The following is a 24,204-nucleotide window of genomic DNA, read 5'->3' on the forward strand; positions in this document are numbered from 1 at the left end:
TCACTGCCGGGCTGCCTACTAAAGTGTCACTCCTAACCGCAGGCCGTATCATGCCAAGACAAATTTGGCATAAAATGCCAGCTAATCTTTCTCCCGGCTATTCTAAAGGCCACTTCAAATCGGGCCGGTTCTCTGGGGCACGGCTATGGGGCCGCGTAGAAGCGGCGATAATTTGGCTTGATTTGCTGCCTGCAGGTGTGTAGTTTAGCCAGGATTTGAATAAGAGTGTAGTAGCCGGGCGTAGTACTAACTTCTTCCTTAGAAATAAATGGTTCGCATAAAACTTACTTCCGTTGATATTGCTTAAATGTTTGGAAACTGGCTTTTGCTCCGCGCTTTCGCAAGTACTAATAGTATACATGTAAATATGTGTGACTTCTAGAGGGTTTCAATCGCCTGATTCCAATATCTCTTATGCTCTTTTGAGAAGCGTTTTCTACGGCTCACATAAGAATTAAAGTTATGTACACCTGCCTTGTTATGTTCTTTTGGTCTTTACAGGTTCAAAATGTCATAAATACGGGAACATTTGTAGCCCTCAAGTTTACTGAAGCACCATTGGCCAATCAAAGTGCGTTTGAGAAAGCAGTTGCGATGTATAAAGCCTGCGTGGGTTTCGCCTCGGCATACCAACCAGAGGTGAGAGGAAATCAAGCTAATATGTATACATGGAGCTTTTTAAAACATTTACACTCCAGGAATGGTGAGATATTGAGATGTTTTCTCTGTTGTGTCTTTGTAAATACCGTTTAATTGAAGCGAAGTAGTTTAAGAGGTTTTTCTGCACATGCGCTCCAAATCAGCATATAATTGTAATTCCTAAAATTACACTGGAAATATGGCAGGTGTGCGTGATCACTTGATCTGCATGACATGCTCTTTCGAAATATTTTTGCGGTTTGGGGTCTGACCGATTTCATCATCATGGGTGCACTTAGTCAGACAGACAGTGCTAGGAGAATGAATTGTAGGGCACACGACGCCATTGTGTGCAGTGCCTGTGTAAATTCATCTCTCCGCACTAATAAAATACATTGGTACAAAAGCCCCACCCCACCTCCCTCCCCCTTCATTCTAAAAAAGAGGTGTGGGTAAAAGTAAACACTGTGATATTTTCATTGTTTACACCACTCTGGTATGATGGGCATGTGCTCCCGATTTGTGAGAATGCATTGCTTTGTGACGTTTTGATTATCTAAATCTACGCCAACATTTTTATTTTAGCGCCATGACTGTCGTGTTGCTCGTGACTTCTTTATTACACCTAACAGTCACGCACTTTCGTACAAATTGACAGTGCACCTACTGCTAATAAGTGGGTAACTTGTGTACGTTTGCACACGAATCAAGGACCATAGTGCACTGTAGCATACCACGCGTTCACGTTGCTTTTTGGCGGCAGTAACGTCTTCAAGCAGTGCTGCTTTACTATATGCGGAGTGCGTGGCCTTATAATTCTTTCATTGTGACCACTCAACATTTTTAACATTTTATTCACGGGAACCGCTTAATGCTCAATATAACGTGCACAGGGAATAAAAGTTGCCAAAAGAGACTACTAAAGCGAAGCGCTGATGAAGACGGTATGCTGTCAGTGTCTTTTAGAAAGTAACAGAAATGCGGTACAAAAAATACCGTATTACTTCACTGTGTGTTCTTTCTCAATCATCAGGCTTAAATTGATTTCTGTTGCAATGACAGTCCGCCTGACGAACGACAGGCTCTTCGGTGACGATTCGTAGGCTGAGAGAAACAAAGAGCTGTACTGACCCAACCTTGACTTTCTGGAAGCATATTGTGGTGCTGGAAAGCCTCTATTGAAATTAGTACCGTCATCAGCACAACTAACAAGAAAGAAGGAGCAATTTAGTAATACTGCAGTGTATTTGCTCACTGTCTTTCTGTAATATGCTAAACGCGTCTGTTCGCTTACTTGAGGTTACACAATACTGCCACTGCGAGTTAGCAGGCGTCCGCAGTTTCTTAACTTGATATTTGAACACATCTTCACAGAGGTATTCAATTTGCAATCGAATCAGGCGAAGTTTTGGAGAGATACCCACACAAGCATATATGCACACACCAAAGGCATCTTCCTGTTAACCCCTTTCAACTCATCCAAGCCATATTTGCAGGCAGGTGGGTGAGTTATTTCGGATTCATAACTAAGGGAAAAGGGCTTTCAGCTCGTTCTAGGAAAGCCCCTTTTCGAGTACTTGATAATCGAGACCAACCCACCACTACACTCTTACACGCAGACCCTCAGGCCGCGCCCCAGCCTTCGGTTAACCTCCTTCCACTCCGTCCACCTTTTCATCAGTACACGTTCTCAATAAACGCCTGCATGGCGAGGGTAGCCCTCTTTTTTGTCGGATGGCGGCACGGGGCATGACTTCGTCCTATGCGTTCACTGGCTTGCTTTTCTGACAGTTTCCGCAGATTGTATAGTACAGAGTACCATTTCCTCACATTCGTACTTTCATTGCGGGACCTTCGCACAGACAGAATTGATGTCTTAGGTAGCTGTGCAAGGATTTATTGGTCAGACACCACCTTGTACGAAAGACACGTGACCCATGTTGTCCTCTGCCAAAAAGGGGTGTTTCATCTTGCCAGCTCAGCTATCGCGAGACGCTCGTTAAAACTCCCAAATATTAGGCGCACACCAATAAGCTACAAGCAAGCGAACGAGGGGCACCCGTCACTGTACCTCAAATAGTAGAGCATTGGACGAGTAATTTTAAGGTTGTGGGCTCGAATTTCACAGACGGAAAGCGTAATTCCTAATTGACACTTTTTTCTTTTGTTTAAGAGAGAATCATTGCTATGTGGTAAAAAATCACAAATAATGTTCCCTAATCAGTATTGTGCCTAATTGTCGGCCGGTTTTATAAGTTTTTACTTATTAATCTACTGTGTCGACCCTTGTACCCTGCAATAATAGGACATTATTGAGAACTAGCAGACAACACTGCCGAGGAAACCTCTGCAGGCCTGTTATAAGTTTACGTGCTACGTGAGCCATAGAGGCAAAAAAGAGTGTTGCACACTCGTCGTGATGACTACTGGCTGCTCTAACTGATGTTCCCGCGTTAAATGCGCAGACGTAACGTACAATGTAAACGAAGGAATGAACGCCAGAGTAGTTCAGTGGTCAATCATCGGACGCGTTATTTGAAGGTTGCAGGTTTAGTTGCTTATATTTCCAAACACGTTTCTTTCTTTACAATTACAATAAAAAATCTTATAATTACATAAACCACATTTTTCTTTGCATATTTGTGGGTCAGTTCAACTTTTTATTGTTTGAACAAAAAGAAGCCTTTGAAAGTTACACTTATGTCTCTCGTAGTACGAGGGCGAGAGAGTTTTTAATGGTATTGTGATGCTACATTTGAAAATACTTTGAACGTTTTCCTTGGCAGACCATAGAGCTGGCGAGATGGATGATTGCAATGAACCTGGACTTCCTGAACCCGACAAGGCTAGAGACTATTGACCCAGTTGAGATGATGGTGCGCGGATCGCTTGAGTTGGGAGTGGAAGCGATCATTTCAATCCGATTCATGGATAGGCGATTCTTCAAAGGGACAAGACTAGTAGAGGTACAGCAACCAATCTTTGTTGTCTAGCAATTGTGATTGTGTGGTAATATAGGAGAGTGTGTCATATTACACGCAAGAATGCAAGGATGTAGTAAATATAGCGGTTAATGTTTTTGACGGTTTCTTACCCCTTAATTATCAATTGAAGCGTTGTAGTGTGACTCAGCTTTCCACAGTCACAGTAGTACCCTTTGGTTTACTTAGACTGTACAGATGTAGTTTATGCAGTTCTCCCTCAAGCGCTTCCGGTTTGCTGGAGCAGAAGTGCTGAAGAAGTAGGAGGACCATTAAAATTCTTGGCTTCAGCTAGAGGTCATTACACGAGGCATGCTTCAACAATGTTGCCTCAATATTCGCTATATGCATGCACTTGGATATATGCACAACTTGTGTGAAAACTGAACAAGACCATTATTTGTGTTCTTAACGAACACCAATGTAATGCTGCTGTTCGAAACGTAATGTATTTAATTAAGGAACCGTGTTCACCTCTGCAGGATTGAGGGTGGAAATTCTAGTTCTTTAGATAGAATGACTTCTTCATGTACCTTAGCCTCTGTTTGTCTGTTAAAGGTGAATACAGATGTTAATAACTTCCAAAGTGAACAAATGGGCACTGGAATTGCGATATGCGCAATATTCAGCAAACTAATCCTGCCATTGGAACGTACGCAGATTAAGGAGACTACTTGGGGAAATGCAATATAGGCTTGAAAATTCCAAATCTTTATTCAATGTTGTGTGGCAAAACATCCAGCCACACCGGAACAGGGGCTAAGCCCAAAGCTGCCACTGACGTCTGAGTGAAATTCGTCAAACGACGAGCGAAATGTCACCAAAAGTCGCCATTTTTCTTCAATTTTTGCCAATAAAATTGTCGCTCTACAACTTCGTGTCTTCCCTTGCAGGAAAAAAATTCTCAATTATGCATTCCTAGTTTCTTTTTTTATGCCTCGAACAGTACGCTACCATCCATAAGACCTGAATTATACTGACGCTTTCCAAAGCTAGTCATATCACCTGCTTTACCATGCGAGCCCTGAAAAAGGCCTGCATGCACTAGCAGCACTCCTGAATGCTAGCACCTCGTAACAAAAGCCTGTGATGACTTGCATTGTACCAAATACTGGATGAAGCCATCGCTACAACGAGATATGGATGGTGTGCGTAGCCCTCCTGCAACATTAGAGAATTTGATTGCCGCGAAATTATGCATTCAATAATCGAATACAAAACAACGAAAATAAATTCGGAAGTATTTCGTAATTTTCGCAATGCCCGCACAATGCTTTATGCGTGGTCATGCTTCCGATATACGTTCACCTCAATTCGATTTCTGAAGGCTCTGCTAAGAAGCCCTACTTGCTGACGCAGAGCTAAATTATCCTAAAAACAATTTTATTCTCAGTATAGGAAATTATGGGGCAGTACAGCTGAGAAGAAGCCGACAAGCTATTCCCGGCAGTTGAAGCTGTGGTCAGAACACGCAGCCTTACCGTCCCCTAGCCACTTCAGAAGCGAAACTTTGAAAAAGCCTAGAGCTCTAAAAGCGTAATATAACACCACTGCCTCGCAGAACGCGAAGCAGTCCTCTGGCCTAAACATTCCGAAAAATTGCAGCCGTACGCGTGTCTGTGCCAGTACTTCGCTAGGTGAATTAGGAGATACACACAAGAAACAAAAGCGAAATAATAGATTGTGCGTTAAGTGCTGCTTGTACTGGTGGGTCTAAATCTACGAAAAATACAGACAGTTTTTTCGCCAATTCCACTCGCAGACACTGAGTAATAAATGCATAAATCATTTCATACCTAAGGCGAAAATCACCGAAAATTCGCCATGTCGTCATTCATAAGTTTAGGTCACCACGGGTTTTTCCGAATTTGCCAGTTTTGTAAAAAGTAGCCACTAGCGAGAACCCTGGTATAATCGGCTTACGATGCTCAAATCAGCTAATAGCCGTAGATATTGTGTTACCTACGGGGTCATTTTTGATGATCGCAGTTTTTGGCGAACAACAAACCTTTCCTAGCCCACTTTGAAGTCTTTTGGTGAATTCGAGGTATTGTACATGCGCTACAATTATTACACGTTTTCAGAAGCCACAAAATCTGATAGGCAGCGTGTCGTGGTCATGAGAAAAAATTGTTGAACGGCCCCTTTATTATGAGCCCATTTGAAAAGCGCCTCTCCAGATCTCAACCAACCAGTAACGGGTGAAATGAATAGGTAGTTATTCACAAGCTTTTCGGCCAAAGTATTGCAAGATGTTTTATGTTGCTGCTTAAATTATTGGTTCTACGTTTTTTTTCACTGTTACATGCAAATACAGATGCATTGCCAATTCTCTTTTTCTATTCACTCACAGATACACTACAGCAGTGAACAAAGCAACTGGTCGTACCAGAGACGCTACAAATGGCCAAGGACGAACGAGGAATACTACAGCCGCCTTTTCCTTATGTATGGAGTAATGCGAGCTGAAGCTTACCTGTTCTCCAAGAAAATACTCGCGTACGAAGAACAACGTGAGTTGAGCTCGTTTTGTTTTTGCACTGCCAATTCACAACTGTCAATTTAGTGAGACTGCTGTCTGCTTTGTGAAATGCATAATGGGTTACTACTCACGCCCTGTTTTAGCTGCAACCTACAATAGAAAATTATATTAGGGAAATAGAGAGAGGATAACTTCTTACTTCGAGCCAGTACTTCGTCTTCAGAGCCAGAAACTATCGAGGTAATATCATAAGTCCGGTAATGTAACTTCCTCCTTGTGCAGTACATTGCCGTGTGGCGGTGTTAATTCACACGACAGATGAGTAATGCTTCTCACTTATGGTAATCCGAGAGTTTTGTGATTTCCAGTTGTTTTTTCCGTTGAAGTGAATATTTTTATCGCGCTAAATGTTTTGTAACACTTACGGCCCACTAATAACATTATCATTATTAGAAGTGTCACATCTCTAAACTACAATCTCATTATGCGGGAAGTGGTAGTGGGGTGCTCCCGAAATGTAAACAATTTGGTGTTCCTTAAAGTGCGCTGAGAAAGCACAGTATACTCATGTTAATCAATTAGCCTCAATCTAAATACGACCCCTGTGGGCAGGATCAAAGTCGCGACCTATGAGTCAGCAGCCGAGCACCACAACCAGGGCTTCATCACACCATAGAATTTGTCGCAAGATGTGAGTGCTTCTCTCTTGCGCGTAAACCGTCTTTGTTGTTAGCAGAATGGTTAAGAGCCGTTATGCCAACCCAAGACCATGGTTTATGCAAGATTGAACCAAGAATGCTATCTATATTTTAAGAATGGCTTCTAGCTTGAACTTTTTGTGTCGTTATTCTGACTAACCCACACTTCAAAAGCGATAGAGTTAACTCTCTGATTAACTTATTATGGATTCATATTTGAACTAGAAATTTGGATAGTACCACAACGGAATGTCTTTTTTATGCCTCTTTCAGTAGAATTCCACGTATAGAGCTTGCAGAATGCTCCATTGTGTACAAAGAAAGACTGATCTATCGAGTTCACTTTGCACACACTATAAAAGTATAGATTGATGTGTGGTGGCGTCGCCTTCGCACAGCAGCAGCCGGACACCCTTTCCCATTTTTTCCATGAAATGTTATCACGTTGTGTGTGAGAAACGGAAGTGGTGTAAGGATGTGCGACCGAGCCGTAGTGGCCGCAAAGTTGCTGAAATAAAGTTACTTGTTTGACTTTCACGGACGCACTGCTCACTTCTCTATGCTAATTTGCGGCTGCGCTCGCGTTTCGCGCAAAATTGGTGATTCCGACGAGCAGAAAAGGCTATGAACACCTCTAAAGGCACCGACACACCGACACTCTCCAGCGTCGACGTCAAAATTTCTTTGTTTTGGACTGCAGATTCTGCACTGTGGTACATTTCGGTAGAGTCACTATTTGCTACTAGACTCGTCACAGCAGATTCTACAAGATATCAATACCTGGTGAGCAGTCTGCCGCCGTCAACTGCTATCGAAATTCAGGATCTGTTGCTCTTCCGACCAGCAGACAAAGTCTACGTGGTATTGAGCGCAACACTCATTAGCAGGGTCACGCCCCCCCCCCCCTCCCCCCCGAAAACCAACGGCTGCCACATATGCTCTATAAAGCAAACGTTGGTGACAAAACTCCGTCAGCTGCTGCGTGATTTGCAGCGATTATTGGGCGACAAAGCGGATAATCTGGACAGCATCTGCTCCGAGAAATATTTCTACAAGAAAAAAAAACTTCCAAACGTCATAATGACCCTTAGTGCTTTAAACGAGAATGATCTGCACACATTGGCTGAGTTAGCCGACAAGCTCAAGGCGGTAGCTCACACAGTGGTCGTGTACGTTACGAGTGAATCGTTTCTACATGGGCCGCTTAACGAGATGAAGAGAGAAATCTCGCGTCTTGTGTACTCCGTGGCCACCCTTCATACAGCTTCATTGTCGGCCAGTCCAAATTTATTGCAGTCGGCCATAAAGCGTCAAAAGGTATGTTCTTACCACCGCAATTTCGGCAACGCTGTACACTGCAGAGAACGCTTTGGTAGATCTTCATAGTCGCCGATGCAAGGTTTCCCATTTTTGCGGCAGATTTCGTGGCCACTTTGAACTGTTAAACAATGTGCGTAACTGGGGCATTCAAGACCCAGTGTCACAAGGTCATGTAAAGGCCAGCCTTCAAGACATATAGCACTCAGCCCTACGCTAATCATGCCAGCAGGCACTGTTCGTATCGCCTCCACACTGAGTGAATTTTCTGAGCTGACACCAGCGTCAACTGGGATCTCCAATAAAGCATGACGTATTTCACCACATCACTACTACCGGGCCTCTTGTTCACACTAGACTACGTCGACTGTCACCTGAAAAACTAGCAGTGGCACGGCAGTAATTGGAGAATATGTTGAAGCTGGGGATAATTCAACCTTCTACTAGTCCTTGGGTATCTCCCCTTCACATGGTTTCGAAATGACCAACGGGTGACTAGTGACTTTGCGGAGAATATCCAGCTCTTAAAGGTGTCACAGCACCCGACAGGGGCCCCGTGCCACATATTCACGACATACTGGCAGGCCTGCATGGGGCCGCAATTTTTCCCAAAATTATTCTCGTGTGGTCCTACCACCAGATAACTGTTTCACTTTAAGACGTCCCCAAGACTGCCATCACAACACCTTTTGGCTTACTCGAAATCGCGCGCATGACATTCGGCCTCAACAATGCAGGTCAAACATTCCAAAGGCTTATAGACGATGTTTTACGGGGCCTCAGTTTTTGACACGCCTGCCTGGACGACTTGCTTATCACGAGCACCAGCCCAAACGAACTTGAACAGCACCTGCGGATCATTTTTCAACTTCTATGTAAGCATGGCGGTATCATCAACGTATTCAAGAGTGGACTTGGCGTGCCTGGGTCATCATTTCAGGATCACATCACTTTGAACTCAAGAGTACGGCCATTCACATCTAAAGTGCAGGTCTTGCAAGACATTCCACTACCAACCACGGAGCGTCAGCTGCGCGAATTTCTCGTACTGCTAAACTTCTACCACTGGTTTGTGCGTAAACGCACCCATCTCATACATCTACTTCGTGGACTGCTGAAGGCAACGCAGGAATGTTCAAACGACATTCCTTGGTACGAAGTGTGGCAGCTTGGGCTAGTCGGTATGACATGATGATAGTTATAGCGTGAGAACCGAACGACAACACAGAGACAAGATTCGTGTCCTTCATGTCCGTCTTCTCTCTGTGTCGTCGTCCTGTTCTCGGACTATAACTATCGTGCTTGGTACGAACAAGCAAAAAACGCTTTCAACCAAATTAAGGAGGCCTTGGCGAGGGCCGATGTTTTGGCATACTCACGGTCGAAAATTCTCAAGTGTTTAATGGTAAATTTCTCAGAAATACCTCGAAGAAATCGACACCTACTGAGCGCCGCTATACAGCACATTTGGGCGAGAATAGCAAGCAGTCTACTCAAGTATGCGCAGCTTCGGCATTTCACGGAAGGCGCGAGATTTTCATCGTAACCGAACGCTACCCTTCGACCTATGCTCTTCGCTGTATGCGTTCAGATGATGGCACACACACATCCCGAGAACTTTGCCAGATGGCATACATATCAGTGTTCTCGACAGACATCCGCCACTTAAAAGGGTGAGACAACGTCGTTCCCGGCGCGCTGTCTCGCCGGCTCGAAGCACTCTAAATGCCACCAAAAATCCAAGAAAAGTAAACTTCAACGCGCTGACAGCAGCCCAAAAAGAATAGGAAAAGCTAAAAATCTTGCTAGCAATAAAAACAGCCCGAAAGCTAGAAGAGATGCAGATTCCGGGATCAGGTGACCAGATTTTCTGCGACACTTTCACAGGCAAACCACGGCCACAAGTACGTGTCAATTTACGTCACCGCACTTTTATTTCTCCACAAAAGTTATCAAATCATGGAATCAAAGCTATACGCAGAAGAGTCTCACAGCAAGGTTCATCTGGCCAGGTATTAATGGAGACGCGCGTTGCTTGGCAACAGCATGCATGCATACCATGCCAGCTTGTCAAAATTCATTGACATACTGTGACCCTGTTGGTAGAATTTGCACCTCCGGATGAGCGCTTCAACTACGTACACAATGATATCGTCGACCTCTGCCGCTTTTTAGGAACATGCCTATTTAGTGACGTGCGTAGACAGATCCACGCACTAGGCAGAGCTGATACTATACTTAAATGATATCACTGCTGACACAGTTGCCCACGCCTTTCTGCACCACTGGGTTGTTGGTTTCGGCGCATCAACCACAACAATAACAAATCGTAGAAGGCAGTTTGAATCATCACTATTTGCCGGCATAACACATTTCATTGGTGCCCCTCGCATCTGAACTATCGTCTACCACCTGATCAGCAACGGCATGGTATATAGCGTTTTCACCGCCTGCTCAATTTTCTCACCGCAGCAGAACAGCACAGCTGGATGGAGATGCTGCCATTGATTCTCTTAGGAATCCGAACAGTTGTCAAAGAAGACATGGTTCTCATAAATCTTACCGAACTGGTCTACGGGACGACACTATGCCTTTCTGGAGAATTCTTCACTGGCAACCCGCAAGACGGTTGCATAGCTATCGCAGTCAACGCACTTCGGCTTTGAGACAAGACAGAACATCGAACTATGCGGCCAAGATGGGAAGTGCCACGCACGGTGCATATGCCATTAGAACTTGGTGCGTGTACGCAAGTGTTTGCGTACCATGACGCTGTTCATCAGTTCATCGGCCACTCCAACCACTTTACGATGGACTATTCAGAGCGCTACGTGAAAAATAGCACACTATCGACGTGCGTGGTCGTCCCGAAGTCATCTAACTAGAAAATTGAAACCAGCGGAAAGCGAAGATGCAGACACCGTTTCACATGTGCCTTCATTGACGACTTCACCCTCCAAGGCAGAGCTCGTTCAAACAAGCCAAGTAACAAAGACAAGCAGTGGACGGGTCTAGAAGACGCCCTGTCGTATGGATTTGTAAACAGTGTGAATTGCGCTATGAACGTTCGTTAAGTCACTAGGAGGGGAAGTGATGTGGTGGGCTCATTGTTGCACAGCAGCAGCCAGACACCCTTTCGCATCTTTTCGGAGTAATGTTATCGCGTTGCGTGTGAAAAAGGGAAGTGGTGCGTGGGTGTGAGTACGAGCCGTATTGGTCGCTCAGTTGCCATTCTTCGCCTAACCACTACCACCACCACCAAGTTAGTTGCTTGACTATCTAGGACGGACAACTCGCTTCTTTGTGCTGATATCTAGCGGCGCTCGCGTCCAACACGACAGGAGCATTCGGGTGATTTGCCAGGCTGTAGCGCCTTTTACTTCTTAGAGCATCTCAGGTGATGGTAAATGTTTAATTTTCCAATGCTGTAGTGGAAATACTGGGGCCCTCTTTCTTTGGTTGGTACACATACCCCGTACTGTCGATTAGCTTTTCAATTGTCCAAATGCTTGACCATACTTTGCTCCTGTGAAAAGGCACGATAGAATAATTAAGCAACTGGCCATACTACTTTTGCTCTCTTTCTCTAAAAGTCTCCTGGTCGAAGAGCCAATTGGCATGAATAGTTTGAACGGTGAAGGCACGGGGCAAGTTCAAATTGAGCATGCTTCAAGTGCACAGGACTTAGAGCAGAAAATTTATGTTTTAATGTAGGTACAATTAAAAATTTTAATTAATTTTTATGTGCATCAATAAATCAGGGTCTTCTTGATAGCACACTCATATCTCCTAAACATACTCAACTGCAAAGTTTGATTTTCCCCTTGTATTCAGAGCATTGACAAACGTCCCGAATTTTGCAGGAATGTCCCCAATTGCGTGCAAAGTCCCGAGTCCTGCACCATTCATGTCGCGGCCTGGATGGTGTGGAACTCAGAACGTTGCCGGACCATCCCATTTTTACCGGACCATCCCATTAAGTTGTTTTATTTGATCTAAAGCGCGCCATACCACGCACATCATGCTACAGCCTCACAAACTTCGCTGCGACGGTGCGGCGACAAACGCTGGCGAGCAGGATTTTGAACTCGGGCGTGAAATGGGACAATTTTTGCGCATAACTTCTGCATCCAGTAGAAGTGTTCTCAGCAAGACATGGGCAGCTAAGTACCACTTCATTACAAGGTGTCGCAAGGGTAAAGATCTCATGGAGCTTTTTGACAGATACTGCAACAAAAAAGGAATCTCACCACCTCCCAATGTAAATAGAGGCGCCCCCGTTCTGTCCCGAGTTCCTTGGTTAAAGAGTTGGTAAACCTATGTGTTCACCTTATAACAAGCTCGAGTGACAGAGCTGATATTGCCTTCATTTCATACACTTGAACGCCACAGCTGCCCCCTTGTAATTAAATACCCTAAAAGCATTTCTAGTTAAAAAACGCGATTACTTAGCGATACCTCCTATTAGTCCTCTTAATGTATTGTTTTTAGGGTCTGTAAAGGTCCGTAGGTTCAATAAAAATACACAAAATGCTTCTAATACTTAGAAAATTCAGACATCTAGGAATAAATGCTTGAGGTTGGTGCCACTCTGAGACCCATTTTCGCAACGTGGCTGCTCCAGCTGCAGAGTGGTGTGGCCAATCAGCGACGGAGCAGTAGTTGCGGTGGATTCATCGGCACGCCACACCGTTTATATTTGTTTTCAACATATCTTCTTCTTCCATGAAACACGTTGACCTTTTAATTCGCACTTTGAGTTTTTGACAGTTACACATGAGATTTTTCATGAAAGCATGTGAAGAAGCTGTAGACTTGGTTCTAACAATAGGTTTTTTGCCAGAGCAGATTCAGTAGCCGCACCGTAAGACACGAACTCTGCGCATCTGCACATGATGCACACATGTGCGGAATCTCGCTGTCTTACTTTCATGGACAAGTTGTGCGAGATTGAACCGCGTCACGCAATTCACCCAACCGGAATGCTTACCGTACACCTCTGACAGCTTTCGTGGAGGTGGTGGCAGTCAGCATCGTGCAGTATTGCGTTGCCGCGGCAGGTTCTCGCTAGTGTGGCTGGGGCATCAGTCTTCATTGTGTTAATGCATTTGAGTCGAGCGGTGACTTTTTCTTAGCCTACAGTACGTACCACTTATAGCCACAATAGAGTTCACTCTCGTTAAATAGCGCACACTTTTAAGCAAAATATTCGCCAGAAGTGGTGAGCAATAGCCCGTATCAGCAAACACATGCAGCAGTTGACCCGAATATAGGCAAAATTATGCATTGTATGCCATCATTAGCCCCTAACCAGTCACTACTAGCTGAAAATAGCATGAATGTTTCAAAAATATACAATTCAGCTAACAATAAGTCAGAGCTAGTTAGCACTTAGCCAGTTCTACAAACTATTGCAAATTATGAGTAACATCTAAAGTATCCACTTTAGATGTCACTAGGTTGTCAAATCGTGGCTAACCATTGTTTACTTTTTTTGTGAATGCTTTAAATGTAATTGTATATATATCGTGTACATTGTTACGCTGATTAGGATTTCCAAGATAAATATTTTTTCCAGTGCCAAGTTGTCACTTGTGTCATTTATGTGATGCTATAGATGACCTACATATAGATTTATTCGCATGGTGCATGTTATGATGAATCCGTCATATCTTTAGTGAATGCGTGCCCATTCAAGCCCCGCCGCGGTTGCGTAGTGGCTAAAGTACTCGGTTATATATCCGCCACAGCCGGGTATATATTCTGCCACAGCCGGGAAATATATCCGCCACGGCCGGAATTTGATCCCGCGACCCGTGGGTCGCGGGATAAAATTTTGGCTGTGGCAGATATATTTTCAATCGAGGCGAAAACATTGTAGGCCCATGTGCCTATATTTGGGATCACGTTAAAGGTGGTTGAAATTTCCAGAGCGCTCCACTACGGTGTCTTTCATAAGCATGCGGTACTTTCGGGATGTTAAACTCCACATATGTATCAATCAATGCGTGTACGTTCTGAAATACTCATACAAAACTAGCCTACAGTTGCTCAACGAGACTTCTTTCGGCATGTAAAAATGCAGCCTATGTTTTGCAAAAGTCGTGTAATTTATGTAATGAGCATGTCTAACGCAGGCATAGCATGTGTGCGCCTTACACGTGGACCTAAATGCGATAATATGACGACAATTCGAAATGCGACGTCTTCGCAAAATGAAGCTGCAGAACGCAAGAAAACCTCATGTGAAAAACCTGTGGGGCCTCTGCCGTATTACGGTGGTTATGGGACTCTGCTATTGACCCGAAAGTCATGGGTTCTACCACTGCCATGGTGGGCGCATTTCAATGAAGGCGGAACGGCTAAAATCTCATGTATATCCACCTAGAGTCTCGGTGAACAACTCCAATTGGTCAAAATCTTGCAATAGCCTGCCTCTATAAGGCCAAAGCACCTTAAAAACCCTGACCATATTACTGCTGTGATACATACATTTTTTTATTCTTCTTCTTCCTCCAGTACGAGCCATAGAGAAAGCCACAGCCAATCGGAACAAGTACCAGTTCATTGTAATTTCTGAGCTCGGCCTATACACGAGCCCTTATGTCAATTCAGGTGGGTGGGACTACGTGACAGATTCTGCTACATGTAAGGAGCAATATTTCTTTTTATATCCACTAATCGTTGCCAGATGACTGTTTTGCAGAATTGTTTGGATCACCATCTTCGTTATTTACCAGCAATTGACTTTGCATAGTACACTGTTGGCGAGTCAACACTGCATTATTCAAAAAATCAAATGTTTACGACACGTTTTTCGGTATAGGCCTGCATATGCACTGTTTATCGGTATCTAAATTTAGCAAAATTGGTCGACTTTCGCTGCGATCTGGTTATTTTGGGCAAAAACTGTACGAAGCAAAAGTAATAAAGCAGTGTTCCCCAACAACCGAAACGAAGTGGCGATGTGGGTATTGCTATCTACTGAAAGTCTTGACTTTTAAGAAGTTCTGCCGTGTATGCGTTTTTTGATGCTGTGTGCGCATAACACCGAATGAAATGGAGGCTGCTGAATGCCGCATCCACGTGTGGGCGAAAGCTGGTCACAAATAATAAATTGCAACCAAGGCAAAACAGCCTAAAGTTTCAGTCGTTCTTCGTTGCTCTTTAAACACTACGGATGGCATGAAGTGGTCTAATATATCACTGTTTTGATGGAAGCGCAAAGGAATTTTGCGATACAAAAATTGCAAAAATATGCGACGTAATACAAGCACCTAAGTTTTTTATCTTAAAGAAAGCTGTCTTCTCTAGAAAACATGTGTTAATAAAGCCACAACTAGTGGGGTGGGGGGTTTCACATTCGTCACATGCTGCCGATGTCGGATATTTCTTAACGCTTGCGCGTTAAAATTTGCCATTTGTGTTTTCGTCATTCCTGGGTAGATACTAAGTGTCAATCACTTGTGGCACATAGCCGCAAACCATCGGCATATACCTTCCTGGTGGTATGGGCTACTGTCTGGCGGGAAGTGTTTCACGACAAACGCGACGGGATTGTGACATTATTCATGTCTTGACCAGCGCATCAAACTCGTAAACCAACTTACCCTCCGAGGCTAATTTTGGTTCACGCTAAGTTAAGGGGGTGACCATGAGAGCACCCAAACGTAAGCGGCAAGATAGATAGATAGATAGATAGATAGATAGATAGATAGATAGATAGATAGATAGATAGATAGATAGATAGATAGATAGATAGATAGATAGATAGATAGATAGATAGATAGATAGATAGATAGATAGATAGATAGATAGATAGATAGATAGATAGATAGATAAATAGATACGCTCAAAGTCGCCGGAGCTTGCTAAAATAAGCTTCGCATTTAAAAAATGTCAGATCTCAGGCACAGTGGGAATTGATGACATGCGAAGCACCAATGAAAAAGGTTGATATATCACTTCAAATCAGCGCAATGTTGCGAGGTCGAGGTAAATGATGCGGCACATGACTTAGGTGTCATGATTATCTTGTTTGGGGGTGTTGTTTACCTTCGTCATCTATCCACGTCACTTGATACAAAATTTATTATATGTGGAGGTAGCGAAACGGCTGCCAGCACAAAATGAGCGTAGTATGATGTCACGTTCTTACATGACACGCTTGTAGAGTTATCATATTTGCTCCAGGCACATAATTTCGTCATCCATTAACGTTACGTAACACCAAATTTGGTATATGTGGAGCTAGCAAAACGACCGCGAGCGCATCATGAAGGGCTCAATATACTTCAATGTAGTGTGACGCACGCGCACACTGGGCACAGCGACGCTTCGTTAGCAAAACGCGAGCACTCTGTAGTCTGACACCAGGTGCGACCGACGCGACCACCGTTCGTTGGTGCGGCCCGACGGCAATAGGCGCGAAATGCGACATACTGCAATTCGCGCCGATGCGTTACTCGGACAACACTGCGTCTCCCTCGTTTCGTGACAAAGGGACGCTGGACAAGCCTAAATGCACACGCGTCAAGAGAGAGAGAGAGAGAGAAATGACTTTATTTGGTTGAAAAAGAAGGAATTTAGGAGCTAGATGGGTGGGACCCCATGTCCAAGGCTCCACTGGCTTGCGCCGTCTGCCGGACGTGGTCCAGGAGTGCTAGTTGCACCTCCGGGTCCGAGCTAGCGAGGAGTGCCTCCCATTGCTCCAAAGAGTTTTCCATTCTATACATACGCTGTAAGCGATCAAGTTCATTTGGCCGTTTAGCACAACTCAACGAGATATGGTAAAGGGTCGGTGGCGAGTCGCGACACCACGGACAATCGCACCCATACAAAGTTGGATGAATTTTGTGCAGTCGTAATAAATTTGGATAAACTCCCGTTTGAATTTCACGGAGGTCTATGGCGTCTTCCCCTTTAAGAGATTTGTAGGGTGCGCCATATTTCTGCCGCGTGCATCGCTGGTTAGCAAGAAGCTCTCGCGGAGCCATCCGAGCCGGGTCGTTTTCCTCCTCCTCGCGAAAGCCGTCGTTGCTGGGTGGTGGTAACAGCGAGAAAGGCGGCTGCTCTGCTCGGTTCGTGAGCGCTCGAGCTAGGGCGTCTGCCCTCTCGTTACCCTCTAGGCCTGTATGTCCAGGGCACCAGACCAACCTAGAAGTGTTGCTCCATTCTCCGCCTAAAAATTTGCAAATGTTTAATGGGAGGCGGCCTTTCGTGAATAGCCGGCACAGCTCTTGCGAGTCAGAGAGTATGGTGATGTACGTATGACCGTCGCTGCGCTCTCGACTTTTAATCGCCAATGCGATGGCGAAACACTCGGCCTTGGTGATCGATGTAGTGTACAGTGATGCGCTGGATGCTATGCTTCTCGTGTCACTGCTTACCATTGTGACGACGCAGCGCTTCCAGTTATACCTGGAAGCATTAACGTATAGCACGTTCTCATTGCCTCTGCCAAATTTTCTGATCCATTTTACACGATCCTCTCGCCTTCGTGATGCCGCTCCTTGGTCATGTTCCTGGGGATAGGGGCGATCGAAATACGTCGTCGTACTGGGTCTGGTACGTCCACCAGCTACTCGTACAAGTTTTGGGGTTGCGGTGTTATACCCGACCTCATCAGTATCTCTCTTCCCGACTTCATCTGGCTGAGGCGGTTGTGCTGAGAGATGAATGTTGCTGCTTTCAGTTCAGCGTACGTGTTATGCAGGGCGATCTCGAGAAGCCTCTGTGTCGGAGTGCTTATTGGTAAGCCCAATGCTGCCTTGTAAGCCCCTCTGATGATAGAATCTACTTGCTCTTCCTCGCTCTTGTTCAGCGTGTGGAAAGGCAAGCTGTATGTCAATTTGCCCATTACGAGTGCCTGCACTAAACGGATAGTATCACTTTCTTTCATGCCTTTTTTGTGGAAGTTGATCCTCTGAATCATCCTAGCCACTTGTTTAGTTGCCGATTAAAGAAGACGGATAGTGTGATTTGCCCTACCGTTGCTTTGAACCCAGAAACTCAGGATCGGGGCGACGGTGACTTCTTTAATTTTCTGCTTTTCAATTTCAATTTCTATTCATCTGTTGCTTTTGTAGCGTTTGCTGTGTATTCTGATCACATCCAATTTTTCGGGTGCGCAGCTGAGACCATGAGACCACTGGTTCTGGCAAAGTTTTCGACAGCCAGTGCCGCCTCTTGCAGAGTCTGCTTTTTGCTGGCCAGGGACCCCCATGTGGCCCACAGAGTAATGTCGTCCGCGTAGAGGGTATAACCTAGCTGTGGTACACAATCCAAGGCTCGAGCGAGTCGACGCATGGCGATATTAAACAACAGAGGAGATATTATGGCTCCTTCAGGCGTTCCCTTGTTTGGCATTCGGAATGGCTCAGACCTAACGCTTCAGATACCAATTGTCGCCTCCTGATCGGTGAGAAAATCTTTTATATAGTTATATATCTTACCCCGCAACCAATTATATTTAGCTCGGAGAGTATAGCTTCATGAGAGATATTCTCAAAAGCTACGTTTAAGTCTAGAGCAAGCAGCAAATGCTCTCCACCTTTGGGAACGCCCTCGAGGACCTCTTCTTGTATCAGGAGGAAAACGTCCTGTGTTGAGAGACCACTGCGAAAGCCCAGCATGGTGGCCGGAAACAGCCCCCTTTCTTCTATGAAACTCTGAAGTCTGGTCTGAACGACCCGTTCGAAAAGCTTCCCCATACATGACGTAAGTGATATAGGTCTGAGCGCTTGCAGGGAGGGCTTTTTTCCGGGTTTCGGAATGGTTATAATTTTGGCGGTTTTCCATTCTGCAGGGACCTTCCATTTGATCCAATAGTGTTCATTGAATTGTTTTGTCATGCCTTCGATGGCTTTGTCGCTAAGGTTTTTTATCATCACATTCGTAATTTGGTCTTCACCGGGGGCTGTGTTCCTCTTGGCTGCTTGAGCTGCCGCAAACACCTCCTCCTTTGTTATCGGCTCGTCTAGTTTCTCATTTCTAGCTCCACTGTAACTCATGGGATTAGCCGAATTACTTGGTAGACTATCGCCAATAGATATCTCCTTGAGGGCTTTCACGAGGACGTTGTCCGTGCCCGGAAATGTTTCTGCGATATTCTGCAGTGTTCTGCTTGTCGAGAATTTGGACTTGTCTGGATCAAGATAATTTTTTAGGATGGACCAAGTTTTCGCGGTGCTCAGTGTGTTCTGAAGCGAACTGCAGAACTTGACCCATCCCTCGGTAGCCAATTTGCTGGCATAGTCGTTTGCTGCCTCTACAAGAGCAGCGATCCTACGCAGTAGTGTCTTATTCAGGTGTTAACGTTTCCAACGCTTTAGTAGGCTGCGCCTGCTCTCCGATAGGTGTAGCAGACGGCTGTCTACTGCTGGCGTCTCTACGGTTTTGGCTATTTTCTTCGTAGTTATGGCGTGTACCGACTTTATGTACTCCGACCATGGCTCTATCAAAATTGGTGTAGAGTTGGATGGAGGATCTCGTTTCCTAAACTCCGTCCAATCTGTGATCGCCGCGTCGCCTATCAAATCTGCGCATTTTGGGTGCAGATATGGAGACGCTTTTAATGTAATGGTCGCTTCCTAGATTTTCCTCCAGGTTTGTCCAGGATGCGTCTTTGAGGTTGAAGGTGAAAGTGGGGTCCGGGAACGTGTCTCTACATACGCTGTTGCGCACTCTCGTGGGCGCGATTGGGAGAGTTAACCTTTTACTTGCCAATGTTCCAAAATTGGAACATACGAAACCTAATTTTTTATTTCCTCTCCAATATATCGCATATTAATATTTTATGTTCACGTATACTCATTGATGCTTGAGAAAAACATAGCAGTTTTAGTTTCTATTATGAACCTACGGAGAATCATTAGATAAATTTTAAAAAACAGGCATATTTTGCGCTCCTTGACCACCAGATGCTTGTTGCATTATTCCGCTGGAAAAAGTAATGTTGCATTGAGCAAAGCAGAACTAAAATATCGGCAAATAGTTCGGGATTACGTGGCAATACAATAAAAAAATAACAAAGACAATCTAGTTTTCAGCTTGAGAGTTTTGTGCGGATGTTCTTTTTTTGGAACATTGGCGTTTCACAGTGTCAAACGCAGCGTAGACGCGCGCGAGCATTTCGCCTCGTTCTTTTTCTTTTTCTGCCTTGTCGATGGCGCCCGCTGGGCGGCGCTTGGCAGAAACTTGAACATAAGCTTTCCTGGGCATCATTTTGAGTTTGCCAGACACCTGGAAAGAGCAGCATTAAACTACAGTGCCTAGCTACATCAATCCCTGTGAATGTAGGTAGAAAACTACCTTGCGGCTGGTTTTCTTTTTCTAGTACTGTGCTTTACACCACAATAACTTTCGTTGTAGGTAATGGCACAACGATTCCTCACTTTGGAGGCAGCAATTGACCTTTTGTTCAGCCTTCCCTATGACGAACGCGAAGGTGCGTCTGTATGCCAATTGCCGCCTGTTGAAGATGGCAATATTACTGACGAGGAGCACGTGAACGAAAACGACTTTTCTGAAGTTGTTCCCGATGATGTTTGCGGGCACGTTGAAGTTATGCAGTGGAGCGATGAAGACGTTGATTCGTCTTCTGCATCTTCGAGTCCTGAGCCACGACGAAAGAAACCAGCGGGGCGGCAATTCACTGCTGGAAAAGGACGCAAAGCTTCAACGAACGCTCGGAAAACAAATACTTCAAAGCGCTCCCATACACCAGTATGGGGTGAACATGCCACGTTTGGCAAAACACTTCCCAGCGAGAGTCCTCCGTTGTTGCTAGAGGCATTTCGTGATCTTGCAAACATGAGCCCATTTATGCTTTTCAGCAAATTTATTTCTCCGGAGTACCTTGGTTCACTGGCTGAACTAACTGCAAGATACGCACTCCAAAAGGAGGAGGTGGTGGACGTCACAGGAGCGGACATAGGTCAGTTTTTCGGCCTCTTACTTTTCTGCGGGTACCACTCCGTTTCGTCTGAGGACTAGTATTGGAGCACTGCAGAAGATCTTTGTGGGCCTATAGTCGCGACAGTGATGGCCCGCAATAGGTTCCGGCAGCTGAAAAGGTTCTTTCATGTTGTTGACAACACTCAGTTGAAAGCAGGCGAAAAAAATGGGCAAAGTTCAGCTGTTTTACGACGAAATCTCCAAAGTTTTGCGCCAGTTTGGAGTGTTCAATGAAAGCCTCAGCATCGACGAGTCAATGGTGCCCTATTATGGCCACCACTCGTGCAAAATGTTCATTCGCGGTAAACCAATTCGATTTGGGTACAAAACATGGATGATGTGCTCTTCGAATGGGTACCCCTATGCGATGTAAATATATTGTGGGAGGAACGAGAAGGACGACAAGACACCTCTCGTGATCAGGATTTTTAGCAATATGGTATCGGTCCTGGAAGCGCCTGAACATCGCGAAGTCTACTTTCACAACTTCTTCACTTCGCATGGCCTCTTGACGAAACTGGCTGACCAGGGGATTCGAGCTACAGGGACTGTGCGAGATACAAGAACCGGTGGTTGTCCACTGAAGAGCTTGAAAAAAATCGGAAAGGAAGAAAGAGGATCTTTTTACTACAAGTGTGACGGGGCAGTCTGCGCATGCAGGTGGAATAACAATGCAGTCGTCACAGTTTCATCTAGCCACCTCAGCCAAGAGCCTGTTTGAAGTGCGAAACGCTCCTCACGACGCTCAAACAAAAAGGTGGACATTCCTCAACCATAATTCATCAGAAAATACAATGAGGGCAGGGGTGGAGTAGATATAATGGACCGCCTATTCGGAAGCTATCGACCGAGACTGAGGAGCAAGAAATAGTGGTGGAACCTTTCCAGCAATGGTTTGAACATAGCTGTCGTCGCAGGATGGCTCCTCCACTGAGAGATTCACAATGGTAGTGATGCCGCCATGACGCACATCGCCTTTCGGCGGGACGTCACCATGTCCTTGCTGCAGCTCAAGCAGAAACTCACTGTAAGACCTGGACCCTGGGTTCATCCGAGATATGAGGACAGAAACACTGATGGCCACTACATCATCTCAACGACCCAGGGAAGGTGCGCGGAATGCAACAAGAATACAACGAATCAGTGCCAGCAGTGCAAAAAGCAGCTGCACAAGAAAGGCTTTGCCGCTTACCACGGTTTGTGATTTGCTCACTGTAGTACAGCCAGTAGTATGAAAGAAGAAATTTTCATAAAGTGTTGTTATAAATATCTATACTTTTCTGAGACATCGTATGACGCTAAATATTATTTTTCCGTTATCCTGAATGAGGAAACCCGACTGAAAAGTCAGTAAAAGTTGTTCCAGAGAAAATGTGTGTTTTGCATATGGGAAATGCCAATGTTCCAAAAATGGAACATGCAAAAAAACATGCTTAGTCATTGTGAATGTGGCTGTATTTTTGATCATAGTTAATTTAGAAGGCCAATGCAAATTATCAACATAAATTTCAGTTTTTTTCCTATTGCTTCATAGTGTGGCATTTAAAAGGTTAATAAACACAGGCCCAGCCTAGACGAAGCATGTTCGAGACGCGTTCCCTTCGGCGAGTCTTTTGGGTAACCCCATGTGGTGCTGGGTGCGTTAAAATCACCCAAACCCAATAGGCGGTCCTTGTTGCCTGCGATTTTAACCATCTCAGCAAGGAGCTCATTGAAGTCTTCGCCTTTGTCTTTTGGAGGACTCTATAGGTTTATTATCATAGTCTTCGCTTTGCCTCTCTTTTGAGAGAATAAACTGATAATTTGGTAATTGATCTGTAGCGTTCCTATGTACTCATCCGTTCCCGCAATCTTGCTCATAAGCATCGTTACGCGGGGATAATTTGGGTTCTGAAAAACATAATAACCCCGAAGCTTCACTATTCTGGCACCAATTTCTCGCAAGCATATAACGTCGGATTTAATTGGTGCCATATTGACATAACTCTGGAGTGCGGCGGCGCGTTTGTGAAAAGTGCGGCAATTCCACTGCCAGATCTCTAATTGTTCCACACTTCTCAGGTTATTTTTGGCCATTATGCATGGGTGCTTCCGCGTCGTCGCGATTTCCCATGGATTGTTTGCTATTTCTAGCGGAGGTCGAGCGAGAGCGCTTGTTTAGCGCGCTTTGCAAGCTGCTACAGCGTCATTCACGTAGTGCCTTTGAGTTTTTAACTCCTCGCCGACGAAAGATTTTATCTCATTCATGAAATCAACTAGGATTTAATTAACGTTAGCTATACCTTCCCTGTTTTTGTCTAACTGCGCCTGTATTTGCTGCGTTATTGGTCGTTGTTTTTTACTGTCGTGCTTGGGGTAGGGGTGGTTGTACCTGCGTACACCATCCCTTCCTGAACTTCAGCCGACGCCGCGCTGCCCCCTGAAAGGGTGGATTTTACTGACTGTTGATATATCGTTTTCTGACTGCATCCTCCAGCTATTCCTGTCAGGTTTTGAGGTCGTAGTTTAGCCTCTAGCCGTCTTTATAATGAAGATATTGCTGCCTGTAAGTTATTTCGCTCTTTCGCCATTTTTTTAGCTGTTTGTCCTCTTGAGGCAATCTCTTATTTTCTTTCAATATTTTCTTGTATTGTGGATTTTCTGTTATAGAAGCATCGGAAGACACTGCCCCCGCCAAGGTCACCTGATTTATGTTTGTCCAGCCGGTGGCTAGGGCGTCTTGTGATTCCTCGCAGGAACCCATCTTAGCCGGAAGTCCGCAATGTTTTCGTTGGTTCTTTAAACTGGATTTACCAGGAGCTGGAGGTGCCGTGTTAGTGTGATGTTGTCTGTCCCTCCTTGAACGAGATCTAGATCGCGACCTTGACTGGTATCTCAATCGGGATCGTGATCTTGACCTTGACTGGCGCTGTTCCATCGGGTCCGAGCTGAACCATCAAGGCATGTCCAGCCTTAGTGGAGGGAATTCTTCGGATGACTTGGCATTGCTGGAACATTCAGGTTGGCTAACCCAGTCTTTTGGCCGATCTGTCCTCAATTTTTTGGGAGGAGCGACGTTCTTAAGTTTTTTTTTTTGCACAGACTATTATCTCCTGTGGGGTGTTCACCGTCACAGATGACACACTTGGGG

The 24,204-nt window shown here is 45.0% G+C and overlaps 1 protein-coding gene across 2 annotated transcripts in view; it reads left to right on the top strand.

The window, feature by feature from the left end:
- Nucleotides 1-300: 300 nt before the first annotated feature.
- Nucleotides 301-24,204, top strand: part of LOC142803311 (neprilysin-4-like) — a 96,738-nt gene continuing 72,834 nt past the window's right edge. Inside the window, exons 1-4 of one of the 2 annotated variants that reach the window (XM_075888438.1) lie at nt 301-639; nt 3,426-3,605; nt 5,974-6,133; nt 14,637-14,732. In XM_075888438.1, coding sequence (XP_075744553.1) covers nt 463-639; nt 3,426-3,605; nt 5,974-6,133; nt 14,637-14,732 — 613 coding nt within the window. In that variant the 5' untranslated portion in view covers nt 301-462. The remainder of the gene's footprint in view (nt 640-3,425; nt 3,606-5,973; nt 6,134-14,636; nt 14,733-24,204) is intronic. The other variant, XM_075888439.1, reaches the window with a different exon arrangement.

Source organism: Rhipicephalus microplus, chromosome 3 (assembly GCF_043290135.1).
Source record: "Rhipicephalus microplus isolate Deutch F79 chromosome 3, USDA_Rmic, whole genome shotgun sequence".
NCBI classification, from domain to species: Eukaryota; Metazoa; Arthropoda; class Arachnida; order Ixodida; family Ixodidae; genus Rhipicephalus; species Rhipicephalus microplus.